A 17,455-nucleotide genomic window follows, 5' to 3' on the forward strand; every position below is an offset into this window, starting at 1 on the left:
GGGAAATAGCTCTTGCGTCGTGAATTATGTTGAAATTACGATCGTAATAAATAACAGATCAACCGGAAAAGTTTTTGGGTATACTATTCATCCTCGTGGACCATAAAATTGATCTCGCGATAACCTTCGGTGAGTGAATGTCATCGATGACGAAATTGACACTGTTAATAATGATAGTTACATGAAAAAGAAAATGTCAATTGACACGCGAATATACATGTATATCGATTAGCTATTGCTGTAAGAATATTATCTAATTAGTATTATCCAACGAAAAAGAAGCGATTAAGATATAACACAAAAGAGAGACGCAAGCGATAGTAATGTTATATTGTTAGATAAACACTCACCGGCATTGTTACTGGCGAAATTTAGATCCTTACCTGAAACAGAGGAAGCAGACATTGTTAGCATGATCGAGTATCGTCAAGGATCGTACACAACATACTACTGACATCGATTTTAAGCCACGGCACTAGACGCAACATATTACATTAGAAGGGAACGCTATTCACGCAACTAATTAATTCTCCGGGTCGCTCGGCGTATATAAATTAACCAAAGATGAAGTTATTCGGCACGAACGAGAAAACGCTTTCAGGTATATTAATTGCAGAGAAAACAATTCGCGCGATGTGTGAGAAGTCGGTGAAACGTGATGCATTTTTATCTTCATCGGCAGACACGATATTCGTTAATTATTCTGCTAATTAAACGTTACTCGAGCATTTGTAAAATGTTCTCAAGATATTCGAAGGTATCCAAATATATCAACACGAATGTAGGATTTTTTCCGATTAAAATTTATAACCCCAGTTCTCGTAACACTTCTCTTTTCGAGAAATAAGGAGTTTGAAAGAAGAGGACACGAATCCTCGGTTGATTCGACTGATCAGTCGAATCGAGAAATCAGTCCTTTTGAAATTCACTTACTACCGAAGAGCTTTTCATATTTATGCCGATAGCATGATGAGCATCTTGTTTCATTCAAGCGTAATGGCGATTGACGTACTATAAATCTACGAGATAGAGAGCTGATGGGAGTAATGGATTTACGATATTCAGGTCAAGCTTCCCCTGTTCAACCGTGGAAAATATGCAGCTCGATATAAATTAAAGAATATAGCGGTGGTATCAACTCTTTAATACTTTATAACGCTATGTTACCTCGAAATTATAGTTGTATCGATATATTTAGCTTTTTAAATTCCACTTGATTTACTCGTCGTGTATTTCGTTACTGTATCAGTAACAAGCAATTTATTTACAAGAATTAATCCCTTCCTTTCGAATAGCATTTACAAGCGAACAAAATATAAATTCAAACGTCACAATCTATCGCAGCTACATTATCGGTAGATAGGAACTTCATATCTTTGTCCATTTAATTAAATTCAATAGAAAAATTTCTACTATCGAGCATGAAATCCCTGAATTATTCTTCTTCTTATGAACCACATTTGCGTATAAACGCGATCAAAAACCGCACCCTCCTCTGGATGGAAAGCAAAATCGACGAAGAAACGTCGTTTCCAGATTTCTGTCGGTAGTTTTAGCGATCTCCGTAGAACGCGTCTAACGAGTAACAACAAAATCACTTTACGTGCATGGGTGGGCACGCATGTAAATGTTGCATGGAAAGTTTTTCAGTTACGATACTGCAGCTTTGCCTGATGGAAGGGGCAGCTACAGGGGAATATGGTTGCAGAATAGAAGAATTCCACGGAGGATCTCACGAACGCGAATCTACGTAAATACACGGGATAACTGGAATGAGATGCATAATACGATTCAGTTCTACGTACAGCGCGTACGTGTTTAGAACATACGCGATACCGACTGGCAAAAACTGCGCACGACTTCGAAGATGCGGCTGCTACTTATCTTCTCGCAATTGACTCGAGGTCGGTTCTACGGTTTTTCTCTCTATTCATATACACGCGGTATACAGTGTTTCACCTACATTTATGCGTCGAAAGAACCTTCAAATTTCTTCATTTCTTTTTTTATTATTTGTTTTTGCAAGTTTACATTTAAATAGATTTTTTAATTTTAAATACAGATGAAGCGGTAGTTTTGGAAATATGAGATTTGACAATAACATATTGAATTTTAAAAACGTGTGACATCTCATCTGTTTCTGTTCTGTTCAATGTCCTTGTACATCGATAATGCCAGTATATTTATTAACTAAAAAATTTATTGACCACGCTCCGTAACATGCAGCGAATAAACAATACGAGATGTATCGCGTATCCAGTAACTCGTGATTTATTCCTGGCACCATTTCCCAATGAAAATTTTTAAATTAGCACTCCAGAGGGTACTAAAATAAATTTGTACCATGCAAATAATTTGCGGAAATCGGGATGGAAATACAAATGCGGTGGAATGATCGGAAGATGGATCACGATGGGACAGGCACATAAATTCAATGTTATGTTTTCTTTCTTCTTTCATTCGACTTTAATTATTACGTTGATATGGATTATTGTATTGATTAAGCTTGATTTATTTACCGATAAAAATTCGACAGAAGAAATGAAAAACAAAAAGCAAGTAGTACTTTTTACAGGATTTTACATTTTTTCTATAAGATATCGTGTATAAACATATTCTCGAATTTTGGTAATTACCAGCTATTTCTGGAATTACTGCGATATAAGCTATCGTAATTGCATAACTATAATTAAAGATCGTGACAGGATAAACGAACAGGTTCTGCCAATATAGAGTAATGAACCAATGACAATAAATCAGTCATAATAATGTTCATAATTAACGAGCTACTACGCTCGAGATTGTACATCTCGAATAATCTTATTACGTTACGTATCACAATATTGTATTATTGGTGAATATGTTATTAAAATGTTACGTGTCTAAATATTAAGGGCAGATATAAAATATAGTATTAATTTTAAAACATTATATATCAATATACACACGAACCTAGATCTCGATATATTTAGTTGCATTTCTTTTAAAAGATGAAGAGAAAAAATTAAGAAAAGGAACAAAGATTGACTTTAGCAATTTCCCAGAAATAAAATTAGAGAACCAAAATTACCGTTTCTCAAGCTATCCAATACAAAATATTTCCATCATCAATCCCTGGAAAAAGAACAGCTTGTGATCTAGTCTCGTCGATAGATCGTAGTCGTCCATCCAAGATTTATCGGCGTGTTACGTTGAAAATGGAGGATCATCGCGGGAACACCTTTATTCCGTTCGGCTGGTCCACTTATCGTTAGAAGGATCCTTTGTCACCCAGACTAAGGCGGGCACAGGATCCAAAAAGGCCAGCAGACACATAGACAGGGAGGAAAGGAAGGGAGGAAAATGCAAATTGAGGGGACGGTGGGTAGGGGTGGCGGTACTCCGGTCTCGTCGCGCGAAAGGGATGAAAAAGATCGTGTGGGGCAAGGTCGACATTTTTTACGGATAAATACCCTCCGTAAAAACTGGGATGAAAAAGAGAACGCGAAAACAGAGCTAGCCATACATATCACGATTTGTATTACTTGAACTATACGAAACCGACGACACACATAAGCGTCATTCATTAATATTATATAAATATATAATATTTAATGAAAGTAACTTAAAATAGTACGAAATATTTTTCAAATATTTTGATATCTAGAAAATTTTAGTCATTTATGCCCGCAATATGCGAACAAGAGCCGGGCCGAAGAGTTAGGTTTACGATGACGGATGAAGACTTCGGAATTTTAATACGATTCTTAAATTAACTAATTGCCAATATGAATTACCCTAGTGCAATCGATGCATCGTATACCTTGCCATTGAGGTCTGAGCTTTCGGCTGTTCGTATACTTTTCACGGTATTCACCTTCCCTCGTTCTATCGATTCGGAAAGGCGTCAGTTTTCGGAAAAAGGTATTCGATTGGAGGGAAGAAAGCAACGCCTATACTTCCAGCAACATACAAAAACGAGTGCAATGAGTCTCGCGAAGTATTGTCTTGCGAAGTATTGTCTCGCAGAGTATTGCCGTGAGAAGCGTTGTATCAGATCGATATGCGAAGAATTGACGTTGAAGCGTATAATCAGTAAATCAGTGTGTCTCCGAATCCCCGCGATACACTCCTCATTCTGTCAACTGTATTTATTTTTTATCCTTTCAAAGCAAAATACACTCGTTTTATCCTGTTGTTTAATATACAAATTTGTAAATAAACAGAAACAACTCCGTTGTAATTTCAATACGATAGAGTAAAAGGTTTTACAGTAAACAATTCAAATATTACGAATATAAAATACACTTTTCCATCCTTTCTCTTTTTAGCCATCCTTGTTTTACCTTCATGACACTCGAGCAACTAGAAACTGTGTCACGTCCAGCAGAATTATTTGTACGCTGGAATATCAATTTCCAAAGTGCACCGCATTAAAATTAAATATAGCGGTGACGCCGATGTTTATGATTAGTAGGAAAATTATTTATTTGCAAGCTACAGTTCCAAGGTAATAACGTTGATTAAAAAAAGAGTTCGATCAATTATACGTGTGTGAAATGAATCTCTTCCGGTGTTGCTAAAAGCACCATTCGCACAATATCATAAATTATGTTACACGGTAACAATTTCAAAATAGAGAAACAATGACAGGTGTTAGAGTAATTGGCCATTGAAGTAAATTACCTAAAGTATTGAGCGAACACGCTTGCGGAGAAGCGATATTCGAGGAAGGTCTGTTAAAAACTGGGAAAAGGGAAGAACGAGATTGAAAGAGGGCGTGGAAGATGAAGGTTACAAGAGAGATGACGGCGTAAACAGCACTCTGTATCGACGTCCGGCTCTTTTCTTTTCGCCTTTACCGTGTAACCCTCTTGAAGAGTTTAAGCTCACTTCGGTCTTCTTCTACGTTCCTAGAGACCTTTTTTTAAAAGGCTTTCAATCGTTCTGAATCTGCCATTTAACGCCACCCTTTTTTTTCCATCGAGTGTTAATTCTTCCAGGACGAATGGATTCGTGAAAGCATGCGATTGTTGCGACGCGAGAAGACTGATTTTATCAGGTACATGAAAGGGTTAGTCGTTCGAAAATGGATATGAAAGTGAATTTACCAGTTTAACGAGTAAAGTTGAAGATCGATTCTATATAACGTTCGATAATTTATAAATATCGTATAACTTAATAGGAAAATCGTTTTAGAAATAAAAGCTACATTTTATTTCAAACGTGATATAGTTACTTATCATATTGACGAGGTGAAATTGTAAGATAAAGGATTAATTTACCCACATAGGAACGTTTTACAAACATTGATTCTTAAAAGTTAATCAACTCTTTCGCTTCCTGTGCCGGAGGCAATACGGAACCGACGTAAAAGAACATTCAGCCTCGATCGAATAGTGTCTGTTTAACAACGGCAAGAGAATTGTATTATTCAGTGTTGCGCGAATGGCTGTCGTGTCTGGACCACAAAGAGGGTGACGTTCCAGAAAGGTTTCCACAAAAGAGAAGAAATGTGTCCCCTGTCCGAAGGAATCCAGGCCGAAGGTCGAGAGAAAGAAGGACGACGCTCGTAAGGGCGGAAAACTGAAAAATAGTTGCCACCCGTTGCCATGGCCACTAAGTACTAGTCGCGACGACGCGGCCCACCGATACACCACCATCTATCCCTTCCTTTTTCGTATCTTTTTTCCATACCACTCGAATGGATGGGTTTTTATTATTTCTTCCCTAGCGATCATTGCTAGGAAGTGCTCTGTCTACGCGCAAGTAGAATAAAAAAAAAAAGAAGCGGAAGAAAAACGGAGAAAATATAGTCGATGCGAACGAGTTTGAATATTTTAACAGCGATAGGAGTTGACGTGCGTTTTGTATTTAACGATTTCGGTCGGATATTTTTGCGTCGCATTCGAAATTCAACAGATTTTACGCGGGTTTAATATTCTCAACCATTTTCCCCGTGTAATTCCGATGCTACGGATTACGATGTTAAATTTCCCCCTATTTTTGATTTCCTTGTTCTCCTGTATTTTTCTTTTTTTTTACATTTTTTGCCATGGAAATGATTCAAAATACTGAACGCGTTTGAAAGCGTTACAATGAATATCGTTTTTCCATAAAAGAACTCCCTCGGTAGCTTTTCTCTTTTGTAACACGATCGTTCGATTCGAAGTTATTTCTCTTTGTAATTTAAATTCCATTGTCCGAGTAAATAAATCTAAATTTACACGGTGCAAAACATATCTCGGAATAACAATTTCAAAAATGACAGCGATGATACCCCATGCTCTCTTCATCAGATCTAATATTCATTTTTCGTTCGTCTTTTGTAATCGAGAAGAAAGTCTATAACGTATACATAAATGCGGTATGCATAAAATGTAACATGCGTTCAGCCAGCTGCGCACTGCTTTAATACGAATGGTGTCGCCATGAAAAATTGAACATCTTCGGCATCCATTGTTCCGTGACGTTGGGACGTAAGAAAGATTGGAACTACGTTCAGTCGCACCTTTCCTCATAAAGTCAAATTTCAACGTTATTGCGAATAGCCGCAGCTGAACCTGAGTAGAATGTAATTTGCAAAGTTGCATTTCTTAACAGTGTACATTTATTACGCGCACCAACGATGATTATCGAATAAATATTATTCTACGCACGACTCGACAATTATTCTAAAATCAGATTCGATGACGACCGAACGATTATTGATCGACGCTCGCTCGACATTTCTATCTTTTTTCGCTTTTCCTAATTAAGACTCATAGTCGCGGTAGAGTCTCCATCGGCTTCTCTCCGGTCGATCGATATTTCATACGCGATGAGTGAATATCTCTCGTTCTTGAGGGGGTAAAGCGGAGGAAGGCGAATACCACGAATTTCTCAACTTCGATTATTACATCGAGCACTCATTGCGCCTGGGAATTTTCCAGTGGGGTTCACCGCACTATTTTCTCTCGTTGCGTTGGAATGTTCCTTGCTCCAAAGGGAAAACGGGAGCTTGGAACGAATACGGCGGACCGAGGGGAGAGCTTCGAGCGGAGAAAGACAACCAGGCAAGTGGATAGACGGAAAAACGGACGAGAGATACGCGAACAAGGAGAGAGAAATAGGAGCGTAGTTAGGGCATGCGGCTGGTTGTTCATACCCTCTGATGTGCTTGTATTTCACGACCTCGTTAAGCTCGGCTGTTGAATTTTGCACTAGACGAGAAGATCGCAACAAATAACTTCATCGAGGCTGCGCGACCACCATTTTCCACGGCTACGATAATTTTCCAGAATGTCTGTTTCCCACTTGTTTACATATACGATCTCGTAGAAACGAGGCAGAGATTACAATCTGAACAGCGTTCTGTCAACAGCGACGATCCTTTTCGTCGTCGTATCGAGGGTAAACGGTGAAACGACGTCGAAGTCGTTGTTCGATTAATGCGCATAACAACGTGGGCGAGAGAGACACGTGAAATTGCGCGTGATGCACGTTGTCGCGTTTCTTTATGGTCTCGTAAAAGGAAACGAAGTGGGACGGGACGATGTCGCAATGGGCGACAACAGTTGGAATTTAATTCTTATATAGTCGCGGCTGTGTAGCTGGAACGTTTGCTTTCACGAAGGTTGGCGTGTTACGTTCAAATTGGTATAAACTAAACGATTTTAAAGGCTCGGAGGACGTTGCAGGCGAAGAAAATTCAAATGCAAAGCAATATAATTATAATAACACGTTCTAAATGTCTTAAATTCTAGAAACATTTTATAATGTGATATGCATTTTTGCATGCAAACAGAATCGATACACTGTCATATGTGTCATCGAATAAAAAACTGTTCAACGAAGGTATTCGTAAATGTTTTAACGAAACCTAAACTACGATGTTTACGCGCAAATACAAATATGTCGAATGGAACAAATTCTTGGAAAAAGTTTTGAATATCAGTATCTTTGGAGCGAAGTTCAATTTCAGAACTTAGCACGATTTGTAAAACGAGTGGAAACGCTGGAACGAATGGAAAAAACGAGATCGAGCAACGACCGTAAAAGTCGCCGGCTAATCTATTCCGGTGTGGAAGTTTACGGTATCGCAAATTTGCAGCGGATCGAGCCGACACACGAGCGGATCCATTTTGTCGGCAGGATCATATTCGCCGTTGAAATAAATCACGAGCCGCGAGGCCATTCTTAGATGCACGCAATTGGCTGTCTGCAGGCGTTGCCAAAGTGTAATAAATAGCAGCGCCGCGCCGTATGGAAATGAGACGGATATTAAGTTATGACCGATCGTTTGTCTTATCGTCCTGGTAAAATTAAACCTCGGAAACTTGAAGTTCGAAGGCGGCAGAGCGAACGCGAAACCGGATACAAATACACGCGGAGAAAAATATTGCGACTCCCTTCGTTTCTGTCGTCCTATATGAAATGCAAAATTGCTTAATGCGTTACGTGACGATCGTGGCCAACATTTTTCCTCGCGAGTCGAATATACGAAACTTTTGGCAGATTTTTTAAACTTCATTCGTCTTTAGTTTACCTAATTTAGCTTGTTTTGATATTTACACAAACCTCTAAGATGCATATGAAAGATTGAAGTAACTAAAAGATTCTACTGAATTTGATATTCAAACATTCGAGTCACGAAAAAAGAAAAATCGTTTCATTGACCACGAACTGTCTATAATTCGCAAAAGCATCCTGTTCGTCATTTCTCACCGTAGATCGATGTAACGTTACCGCGAGAAACGATACGAGTCATTGTCACTTTCAAACGAGTAAACCTCGCAGGCGAAAGCATTTAGATAAAAAATTGCAGAGAGAGAGAAAATAGTGTTTTATCCTTTTTCCAAGGCTAGGCGCCATCATGCACGATATATGGTCTGGAGAACGGATGGGTATCTTGTCGCGAATAAGGGCAAGGAAGATGTATTTTCTCAAAAATTATTCCCAGCTTCGTCTCTTCTCGTTCTTTCGCGCGCCGTTTCTCCTCGTGCTTCTTTTCACCCCTTACTGTGCTTCTTCTGGCCGTTGGGTTTGGTGGTCGACACTCCAGCCAGTTCTTCGCCAAAAAGACGATCCGGTCGCGAGTCTTCCGCCGTTCCCTTTTATCCAGGCCGATAAATCCTCACAACGGCGAGCCGGTAGGCAAGAAGAAAATTTTCACAGCCAAGCCATCGGATCAACGGATCTACGTGCACGTTGGCTAAAATGATATTTCAATCCTGCCGGAGAACTTCAACCCTCGACTCACCCTCCTCTAAGCCCGTTAATACCGCGGATGATTGATACTAATAGAAACGCGCTTCGTCGGAGTCCTTAAACAAACGGAACGCAAACGCTGCTACCGGTGGTAAGTCGCAACAAATGAGCGAGGGGGAAAAGTAGATTCGAGGAAAGAGTATAGGACATTCAACTTTGACCCGGTCTCCTAGCGGGATCTTGTTCGACGAACATAAATTAGCGACGAAAGTATAAGGGAAATGAATGTATCATTTATTAATACCAACTGATATGTAGAAGGGAGACAAATGGAAACGAAATATTATAAGGGTAACGAATGAATTTGAGATTAGCTACATTTCATTTTCGTATCTCGCCCCAAATTAAAAATTTATTTCATTAAAAAAATTGGACAGCTACAAAATAAAATAATTGTTACACGGATAAAACACGATTGCAAGTAACAATGAATATTAATAATAATTGCGGCTCCAGATAAAACAATTTCCTTCCAAACAATTAGAATCGCCATATCTTTTCGATCAGCCTAACATATAAAAGAAAGGATCGCTCGTTGAATCAAACTTCCAGAGCTACTTAGTATCGGCGTAATAACGTCAGGATATCAGTCGTTCGATCACCCTCTATCTCTAATGCACGCTTTTTCTAGAAGATAGCTCCCGGACTAGCTCCGATCGAGGAAACCTAGAGATGGTAAGCGAGATTTTGAAAAGACCACAGACTTCCTTAATCCCACGCGCCGTTGATCGGCTAGATTATTCGGCCTCGCCCCTTTTCCTACACTTCCACGGCTCTGTCGCATGGACAGAAACTCTCTTCTCCCCTGGAACGGTTAAGGCTCCTCTTCGACCGCACGGACCAACGTTTCCGCGGCTGATTTAGAGCGACTAATCTTGGGGTTAGGAGCATCCCCAGCGCTTCTCTACCTCGGACACAAGTAGAGACACGCGGTACGAGCCATTGAGGGGTGGAGGCCGAAGGGAATAAAACGAGCGTGGCTTATGCGGCGTGGCCATTGGAGCAACAACGAGAGACACGGGTGGAGTGGCGAGGGTGGCTCGAATAGCTGACCGTCGTCCGAGCGTTTCGAATCAATTCTTGCCTCCGGGCTTCTCGTATACGCTGCACGTAGTGATGCTGTGGCTCCATTTTCCAATAATATGTCCGCTTCGCTGGCTGAGACTGGACTTTAATCTTGTCAGTCTTGAACGATGATGTAAAATCACGTGATACCGCGTAAAACTACGCACGACCATGCTGGTCCGAAAGAGAAACGGGCTGGGGGAAAGGGGAATGAAGATAAAACGCGGGAAAAATGGATGGGGTAAAGTGGGATAATCTGGACGAGGGAAACGTTACGGTAGAATGAGGGTGTTCCATTGAAACGACAACGATGGGACTCTTCTTTTGTGTCACAGGCTCTCCACGCAACCGAAAATGGCTGTTAAGTGGGAGGGAAGCTGGAAATTATCGACGTAATATTGGAAACCAATAAGGACACAGATGACAATTGCCCGAAATGACTGTTATTAGATATACGTTAGGCAGTACGTGGACGGCAATGGCTGGTTAAATGCGAATTTTCGTCGGCGCTCGCCGCACGTGTTGGATTCGATAAAACGGCGTGATCCGCGAGTTATACTCCGCCTCGATGGTACATTAAAATCTCTAACGACGCTCTGCGGGATGAGAGGATATGCGATATGTATGCGGGGATATGATTTCCTCGTTTGAATGAAAGATCGATTTCTGAAGATGTTGGCTTCGGTTACCAAACATATGTGGAATGATAATTTGATACCTTGTTATTGATTTGTTAGAAAATACATGGTTATAATAGCGTCATTTGTTTATCGGATTTTCCAATATCAGTTCGTAGACTTTAAACCCTATTTCTTCTTCTTCAGGTAACCAATCTTTTATTCCATCTCTTATTTCTTCAATATGTCATATATCATCCCTTGCCAAAAGTTTATCGTGTGGTTTGTGCCGGCGAAACGTATCTACCTGATCTCGCATCACTATCCACACTATCCATCATTGTATCGGAACTGTTATACGATGACTACAACCACTATTTTATTTCTTGTAAGAATAGTCCTACTCTTTCCATCCAAGAAGAAAGATTTCTCTCGAACAAAAGAATATTTAAATTCCCTCGAAAACATAAGGTCTCGAGACCACTGTCTTCCAGCTTTTAGCATCTTATGAAAGCTTACCACAACCATAGAGCGGAAGAGCACAACAAATAGCTGCTCTGAACTTCAAATATTCTCGTTATATGCCGCAGTCCGTAACGAAGTATTTGCGACTGCAATACCAAGACGCGAGTATTATCGTTGGCTGGCCGTGAGATTACAACAACGGTCGGCATTTGCACTGGTTAAATATAATAACAGCAGGGATTCTTAGTTATAACAAAGAAAAAGGAAGGGTGAAAGAGAAGAAAGAAAGCGATAGAGAAAATGCAATTAAACGACATCCAGTTTTCGCGGACCTTTTGCTATGGATGACACTTTATTAAAATAGGGGAAAGGAAAAAACGATAGGAAAAGGAAGAGAGACAGGATAATAAAGAACTGGGATAGGGAGGTTGGTCAAAATAGAAAAGGAGAGAAACGACAATAGCGAGAAAAGGGTAGAGGAATTGTAAACATAGGGGACAGAAGGTGATAAAGATAAGATTGAGAGAGAGGCAATGACGAAGAAGGGAAGAGATATTAAATTGGTAAGATATTAAAGTATGTTCCACAGGAACGAGGCGAGAATCCTGCTTGACCTCCCTCCATTCTTCGCACGCTGCATGCCGTCAGTTTATTAAAATTTGCGAAATTAAAAACAATCAAGAGGCGAGGCATGTTGCGATCATCGTATTGATCGAGACGTTGAATTAAAATTCGGTGAAAATATAAAGGTAATAATATAAAGAACGTCTCGCGTGGACACCTCTACGAAAGATGTGATTCGTTAGTGATTCGCTGATACGTCGAAGCGCGCTTGTTAATCTTTGCTTAGAAAGCTTCCGTGAACGAAAAACTGCCGTTTATCAAAATGGAACAAGAATAGTTCGACAACTACAATTTTTGTTCATTTTATTTCATTTAGTAACAAGCCGTATTCATTCGTTTATTAGCAAATTGGTCTGTTGAAATTGAACTGTAGCGTGCTTCGTTACACGTTCCTTTCTATAACCTTTGTCAGCAAAATTTTAAACTCTCTCTACAGAAATTATAATATACAATACCATGTCAACTATGTATAAAGTAACACCACCATTACCTTTCATTGCGGTCCCTATTCCAATTAATGTTTTAAATAATCTGCCTCTCGTTCCCTTCATAACCGAGCTTTTTCCCTTATCCCTTTTCCATACATAATTATTAGCAAACAAAACTTTGTATTACTACGAGACCATAGAACCTTACAACCAGGAATAATAAAAATTTCCCAGAGAGAACTTCAAAGCGAAAATTTACAAATCCCTACTTTCTTTCTTGTAGCAGGTTTCCTCAATTAGCAAATTCGTCCCCCTTTCGAAAAAAACGTGAAAGAGCAGGTGCGTCGAATGTTTCACGAAGTACCGTGTGGTCGAACAGTTGACGAGGCGAAGAGGCGAAAAGACGAAGAAAAAGTGTAGAGAGCGAGATACAGGAACGCGCAGGCCACAGGAAAGAACCAAGTTCTCAAGTAGTAACGGGCAAGCTGCGGTCAGACGCAGCTGTGGGACGAAACGAGACACTGGAAGACCGCATTGTTCCAACGGAAACAAAAGGATCAGGCTCATGGCCAGACGATTATTCGCCGTTTAGCGGGGCGAGCAGCGAAAAAAGGGTGGCAAGGGACACTCGACCAGCATGAAAAAGAAAACCACCAAGGAGAACAAAGCAAACGAGACCGGGCAACGGGACAAAGGGCGTTAAACGAAAAACCGAGTCGTTCGTGGGTGAAGAAAATAGCCGAAGGAAACGAGCAACGAAAACTATTAACGCGGTAAGAGTCGAGCGAATTAATTAATAATACATCGGACGGTGGCGTTCTGTTTAATAATATGGAAAATCGATGCGGCACGACTGATATTTGTCCTATAAAATTTATTCCGCCTCTAATATCGAAGACGAGGTGGACTGAGGAATTTCGTAATTTAATGTTATTCTTCTATTAATTAATCGTCTCGAGGATATTAAAAACGGAATTCCCCGCAAGAGAAAAAGAAGTTTATCGAAATATCCGTTCGAGACACCGTGATCGCGTCTAAACGGCCGGAGTCAATAAATGCGAAAGAACGTCCTGGTTTTTTCTAACGTTTTGTAGTCGCACCTGCTACAAAAGGTATCTGGATACGTTGAACGACGGCACGGCAGCTTCTTTTGTGAAGATTCTGCGACAAAGTTCAGCCTTGGCGTAGTGCCATTGCGTCTCCTTTGCCCGCCTTTGTACAATCGAACGCTTGTCGGAATAATGTTCCTGTGACCCTTCGCTTCGTCTCACTGTCCCCATTCTCCACCTACGTACGATTTACGACGCGTTGAAAAAGTTAACAGTAAATGAAGTTCTTTTTAGTCCCCAAGGGAACTTGGAAATTAGACCGAGAAGACGTGACAGAGATCAGCAGATTACAGAAACTTGCTCGAGGAAATCGTAAAAATATCCTGACTTGTTGATTGCATAGCTGCAGGTTGTTCAAACATAGTTAAACTTCTTTTAGACAAATCTACAGTTAGTCAAGAAGTATTTCACTCGGCCTAAATTAACTAAAAATCTACCTCCTGCTTCCTTTGCCTTTTTATCGTCATTTTACTTTCCATGAATATATGTACGAGTATACGCCAACTTTTCGACCTTCTACGTTTCAAGTTTCCGCGTTAACCGCTACAAATCTGCTACGTTAGTTCACCGAAACGCGAAACCGTATCACGGCGAATCCGTAACCGTCAACCCCGACCAATTGCGATTTACATGAATCCAACGGAGATGGAAGGTTGCTAAACACACTGACAAGTCGAAACGACCACGTCGTCCGTTCATTAGGTGAATTACGATCGCAAACGAGACGAGTTACGTTACTCCGCGGTTCCGCGTCAAAATTCCGTTATCTGCTTGTGTTGGGCCCTGGTTATCGTTTCGAAGCTAACAACGGTGCCGGTAAATGGCGCGATAGGGCGCGTAAAACTCAGCTGTTGAAATACCTACACACGCTCGCGCAGGCCACGCTACGATCCGAAAGCCAGCGGTCGTTTACACTCAACCCTCTTCCGGTTTCAACCCCGCAGCTAGATGTGCACGGATCGCGGACCTGAGAACCCCTGGCTTTATTATATTTAGCGAGTGCAAACAGTCGTTGCTGCAATCTACGAAGCCAGCGTAGTAGAGCAAGCAGGTAATGCTACTTCCAAAGTGACTCTATTATTGCAGTCGAATATATTATACAAACATGGCTGCCGTCGGTTAAACCCCCTTACCACCTAGCCTCACCTTTCCTCTCGTCCCGTCTCCGGTGTTTCTCCCATGCCGCGACGCTGCTCCTCTCACCCTTCCGCGCGCCACCCTCCTCCCACGGCTTTATGCATTAGTGATGAAGTGCTTCCTAACCTGAAATTGTCTTTCTCAGCGGGACAAGCGCCGGCACGCCCGCCGGTCTACGTGGAACAAGCGGCGTTCCTCGTCGGATCTCTTCTCTTTCTTGGCTATTTTCAGCCGCTCGCCGAGAATTATTCAACGAGATGTTTTAATATTCAGCCACGCTCGAAGCTGACTTTTACAACGGCAACCCCGTTCCCTCTTCGCGCCACGGGAACGCGCCGGAATTGTACGCGATTAGTTTCCACGATAAGGGTGGGATAAGGGGAGGGACATTACCGATGTTCTTGATAACGTAAGCAGTTGCTATTGCGAATTTTATTAGACACAAGGCGAGTGTAATTAAATTTTAATCAAGCTTTCGAAATGATATAAATACTTGGGAAAAGTAACTGTGTTGATTAAGGATGTAACTGTGGTGTTCAAGGTATTGTATTATTTTTCTAACTTCTTTGCAATCATCCTGTCACACCATACGTATGTATATCGTAATTTCGATTTATTCGTCCGTTTAGCAAACGAATCGATATATCAATTATTTAAAATTATTTAGTCGAGTAGGTAGCACATTCGCGCCGTTACAAAGTCACTCGAACCTTTCTACGCTTTCAGGCTCTTAGCTACTCGATTCACAAGCTAGCACTTTCCACTAATGCCTAGAATATCCCCTTATTCCTAATGCTTTTTCCCTGTACCTTGTTATACCTCGTAACTTCAAACCGAAAGGCGTTTATGAAGCGATTATACAGCCAACTAAATTCACCTTGCAAAAACAACAACTTAAAAAAAAGGAAATAACAGGTTGATCCCAACTGCTGTTAGAAATAATCCGATGCTTTGTCCACCCTTGACTAAATATAAACATCTTTGAAAAATCGTTCCAAACACGGCAAGCATATTTCTCTGGATAAATCTGAAATCTCGGAGTGCCTCGACGGTACAATAATATTTCGCCGGAAAGAATGAACGAAATAATCGAGCAATCGCGAGCAGAAGCGAGTGGAAATCTATCAAGAAGCAGAAAGGAAGTTATTATTTTTAATATCGGAAGTCGAAACGACGGATGAGACAGGAGAACGGTGAGGATTCGTCGTAAAATGATATTACTGGAAAAGAAACGAGCCGGATCGTTTCGCATTAGGGCGAAATTAATTTCAGAAAAAGAAAACAGCTGGTATTGATTCATTTGAATATCCTAGCGGGCGGCCGAGCACAGACCCGGTGTAGAGGTTGAGCTTCGATATCTGCCGGATATTGATAATACCCTTTCAGACGAATAATTTTATTTCTGTCTGGCAGAATATATTAGTTCTTTCGGGGTTGTGCGGTTCCGCAACTTATAAGCCCTCTCGTGTTTGAGCTACCCATTCTGGTTTCTCCTTTCAAACACGCCCGACCGCGCTCTTATCGTAAAGAAAGTTTTACGAGGCATGCACTGTAAAAATGTTTTGTATTAAATTTTATGCACACACGTGTCTTCTACGCAAACATATTGCTCCCTGCTGCCACAGTTCCACCTCTTCCTCTACCATTTTTTCTTTGTTCATCCACTCCCTGTCTTAGGAAGATCGTCAATACCATGGTAAACTCACGATACGAAGTTAGTGTTTCGCTTGCCGCCGCCCCACACCGAAGCTACTGCTACAAAATTGAGCCGGGCGATCGATCTTATTGAATAATTCCGACTTCATCCTGTGGGAAACATATCTGCCGCTGATGGCAAGTAACCATACCTATAAATTATTCCTCCTGTGTTAATTATTAATGTAGATAATTTTCGTTGTTTGCATAGAACACATCTGTTAATAATCGAGAAGTAGTTTGATGGTAATAATAGCCCCGGCACATAAACGGACGAAAAACATAAATTCGTATGAAAAGCGCGATTCAATGAACGTGAAGTGCCAATTTAAATTTTAAATTAATTAAAATTAATGAGTAACGAAGTAAAAAAAAGAACAAATCAAATTTCAATGCGATTTCATAATTAATAATCACGAATAATAAACCTGTTAATAAACTTCGTTAATAAATAATACTACGAAAATATAAAAAATTCTACGTTATAAAATCACAAATACATAAAATTCATAGTTTCTTTCTTGTTAAATAAAATATTAACCGATTAGTCCGTTGTATATCACCGCTGTAAAATGCAGCAAAATTTTTGGAATTTGCCAGCTTGGACGCTACGATCGGTTCACTCGATCGATGAAAACGAGAATTTATCATTCGTAGCAATAACGGCTTCGCACAATCCGTTTCGATTTCAACTAACCGGTCCCGGATTCGAGACGGCAATTTATGTCGATGTACTTTTATCAGCTGTTCGATCTAGCGGGCCCAAAAGGATTAATGCTCCAGATACGAGGAAGCTCGATTGCAATCGGTGAAAGCAGCGTAGCTGGGAGGTTTTCAGAGTCGTTAATGCCTCGACGATATCATATACTTGCGCAAAGTATGCTATCGCAAAGCGGCGTGTATAATGAACACAGAATGATCCTGTTGGCAGCGTTAATTACTCCTTACGCGCTAATTAACAGTTAAAGGTGGGAAAGGAATCAAAGGGACTGGGAAGAGGGTACAAAGGGTTTCCCAAGAGCGAAACGCAAACGTACGAGAGCTGAACCGTGCAATACGATTTTCGGTGGTACGTTCTCGTTGCTTT

The 17,455-nt window shown here is 40.6% G+C and overlaps 1 protein-coding gene across 9 annotated transcripts in view; it reads right to left on the minus strand.

The window, feature by feature from the left end:
- The window catches only part of LOC138184901 (agrin), a 388,032-nt gene that overhangs the window by 208,569 nt on the left and 162,008 nt on the right, over positions 1–17,455 (minus strand). For 7 of the 9 annotated variants that reach the window (XM_069123339.1, XM_069123340.1, XM_069123338.1 and 4 more), the window contains one exon: positions 351–383. The exons of the other annotated variants lie outside the window; for them this stretch is intronic. In XM_069123339.1, the coding sequence (XP_068979440.1) occupies positions 351–383 (33 nt within the window). The remainder of the gene's footprint in view (positions 1–350; positions 384–17,455) is intronic. 9 annotated transcript variants of the gene reach the window in all.

This window comes from Bombus flavifrons, chromosome 11 (genome assembly GCF_040668555.2).
Source record: "Bombus flavifrons isolate JBK064 chromosome 11, iyBomFlav1_principal, whole genome shotgun sequence".
Lineage (NCBI taxonomy): Eukaryota > Metazoa > Arthropoda > Insecta > Hymenoptera > Apidae > Bombus > Bombus flavifrons.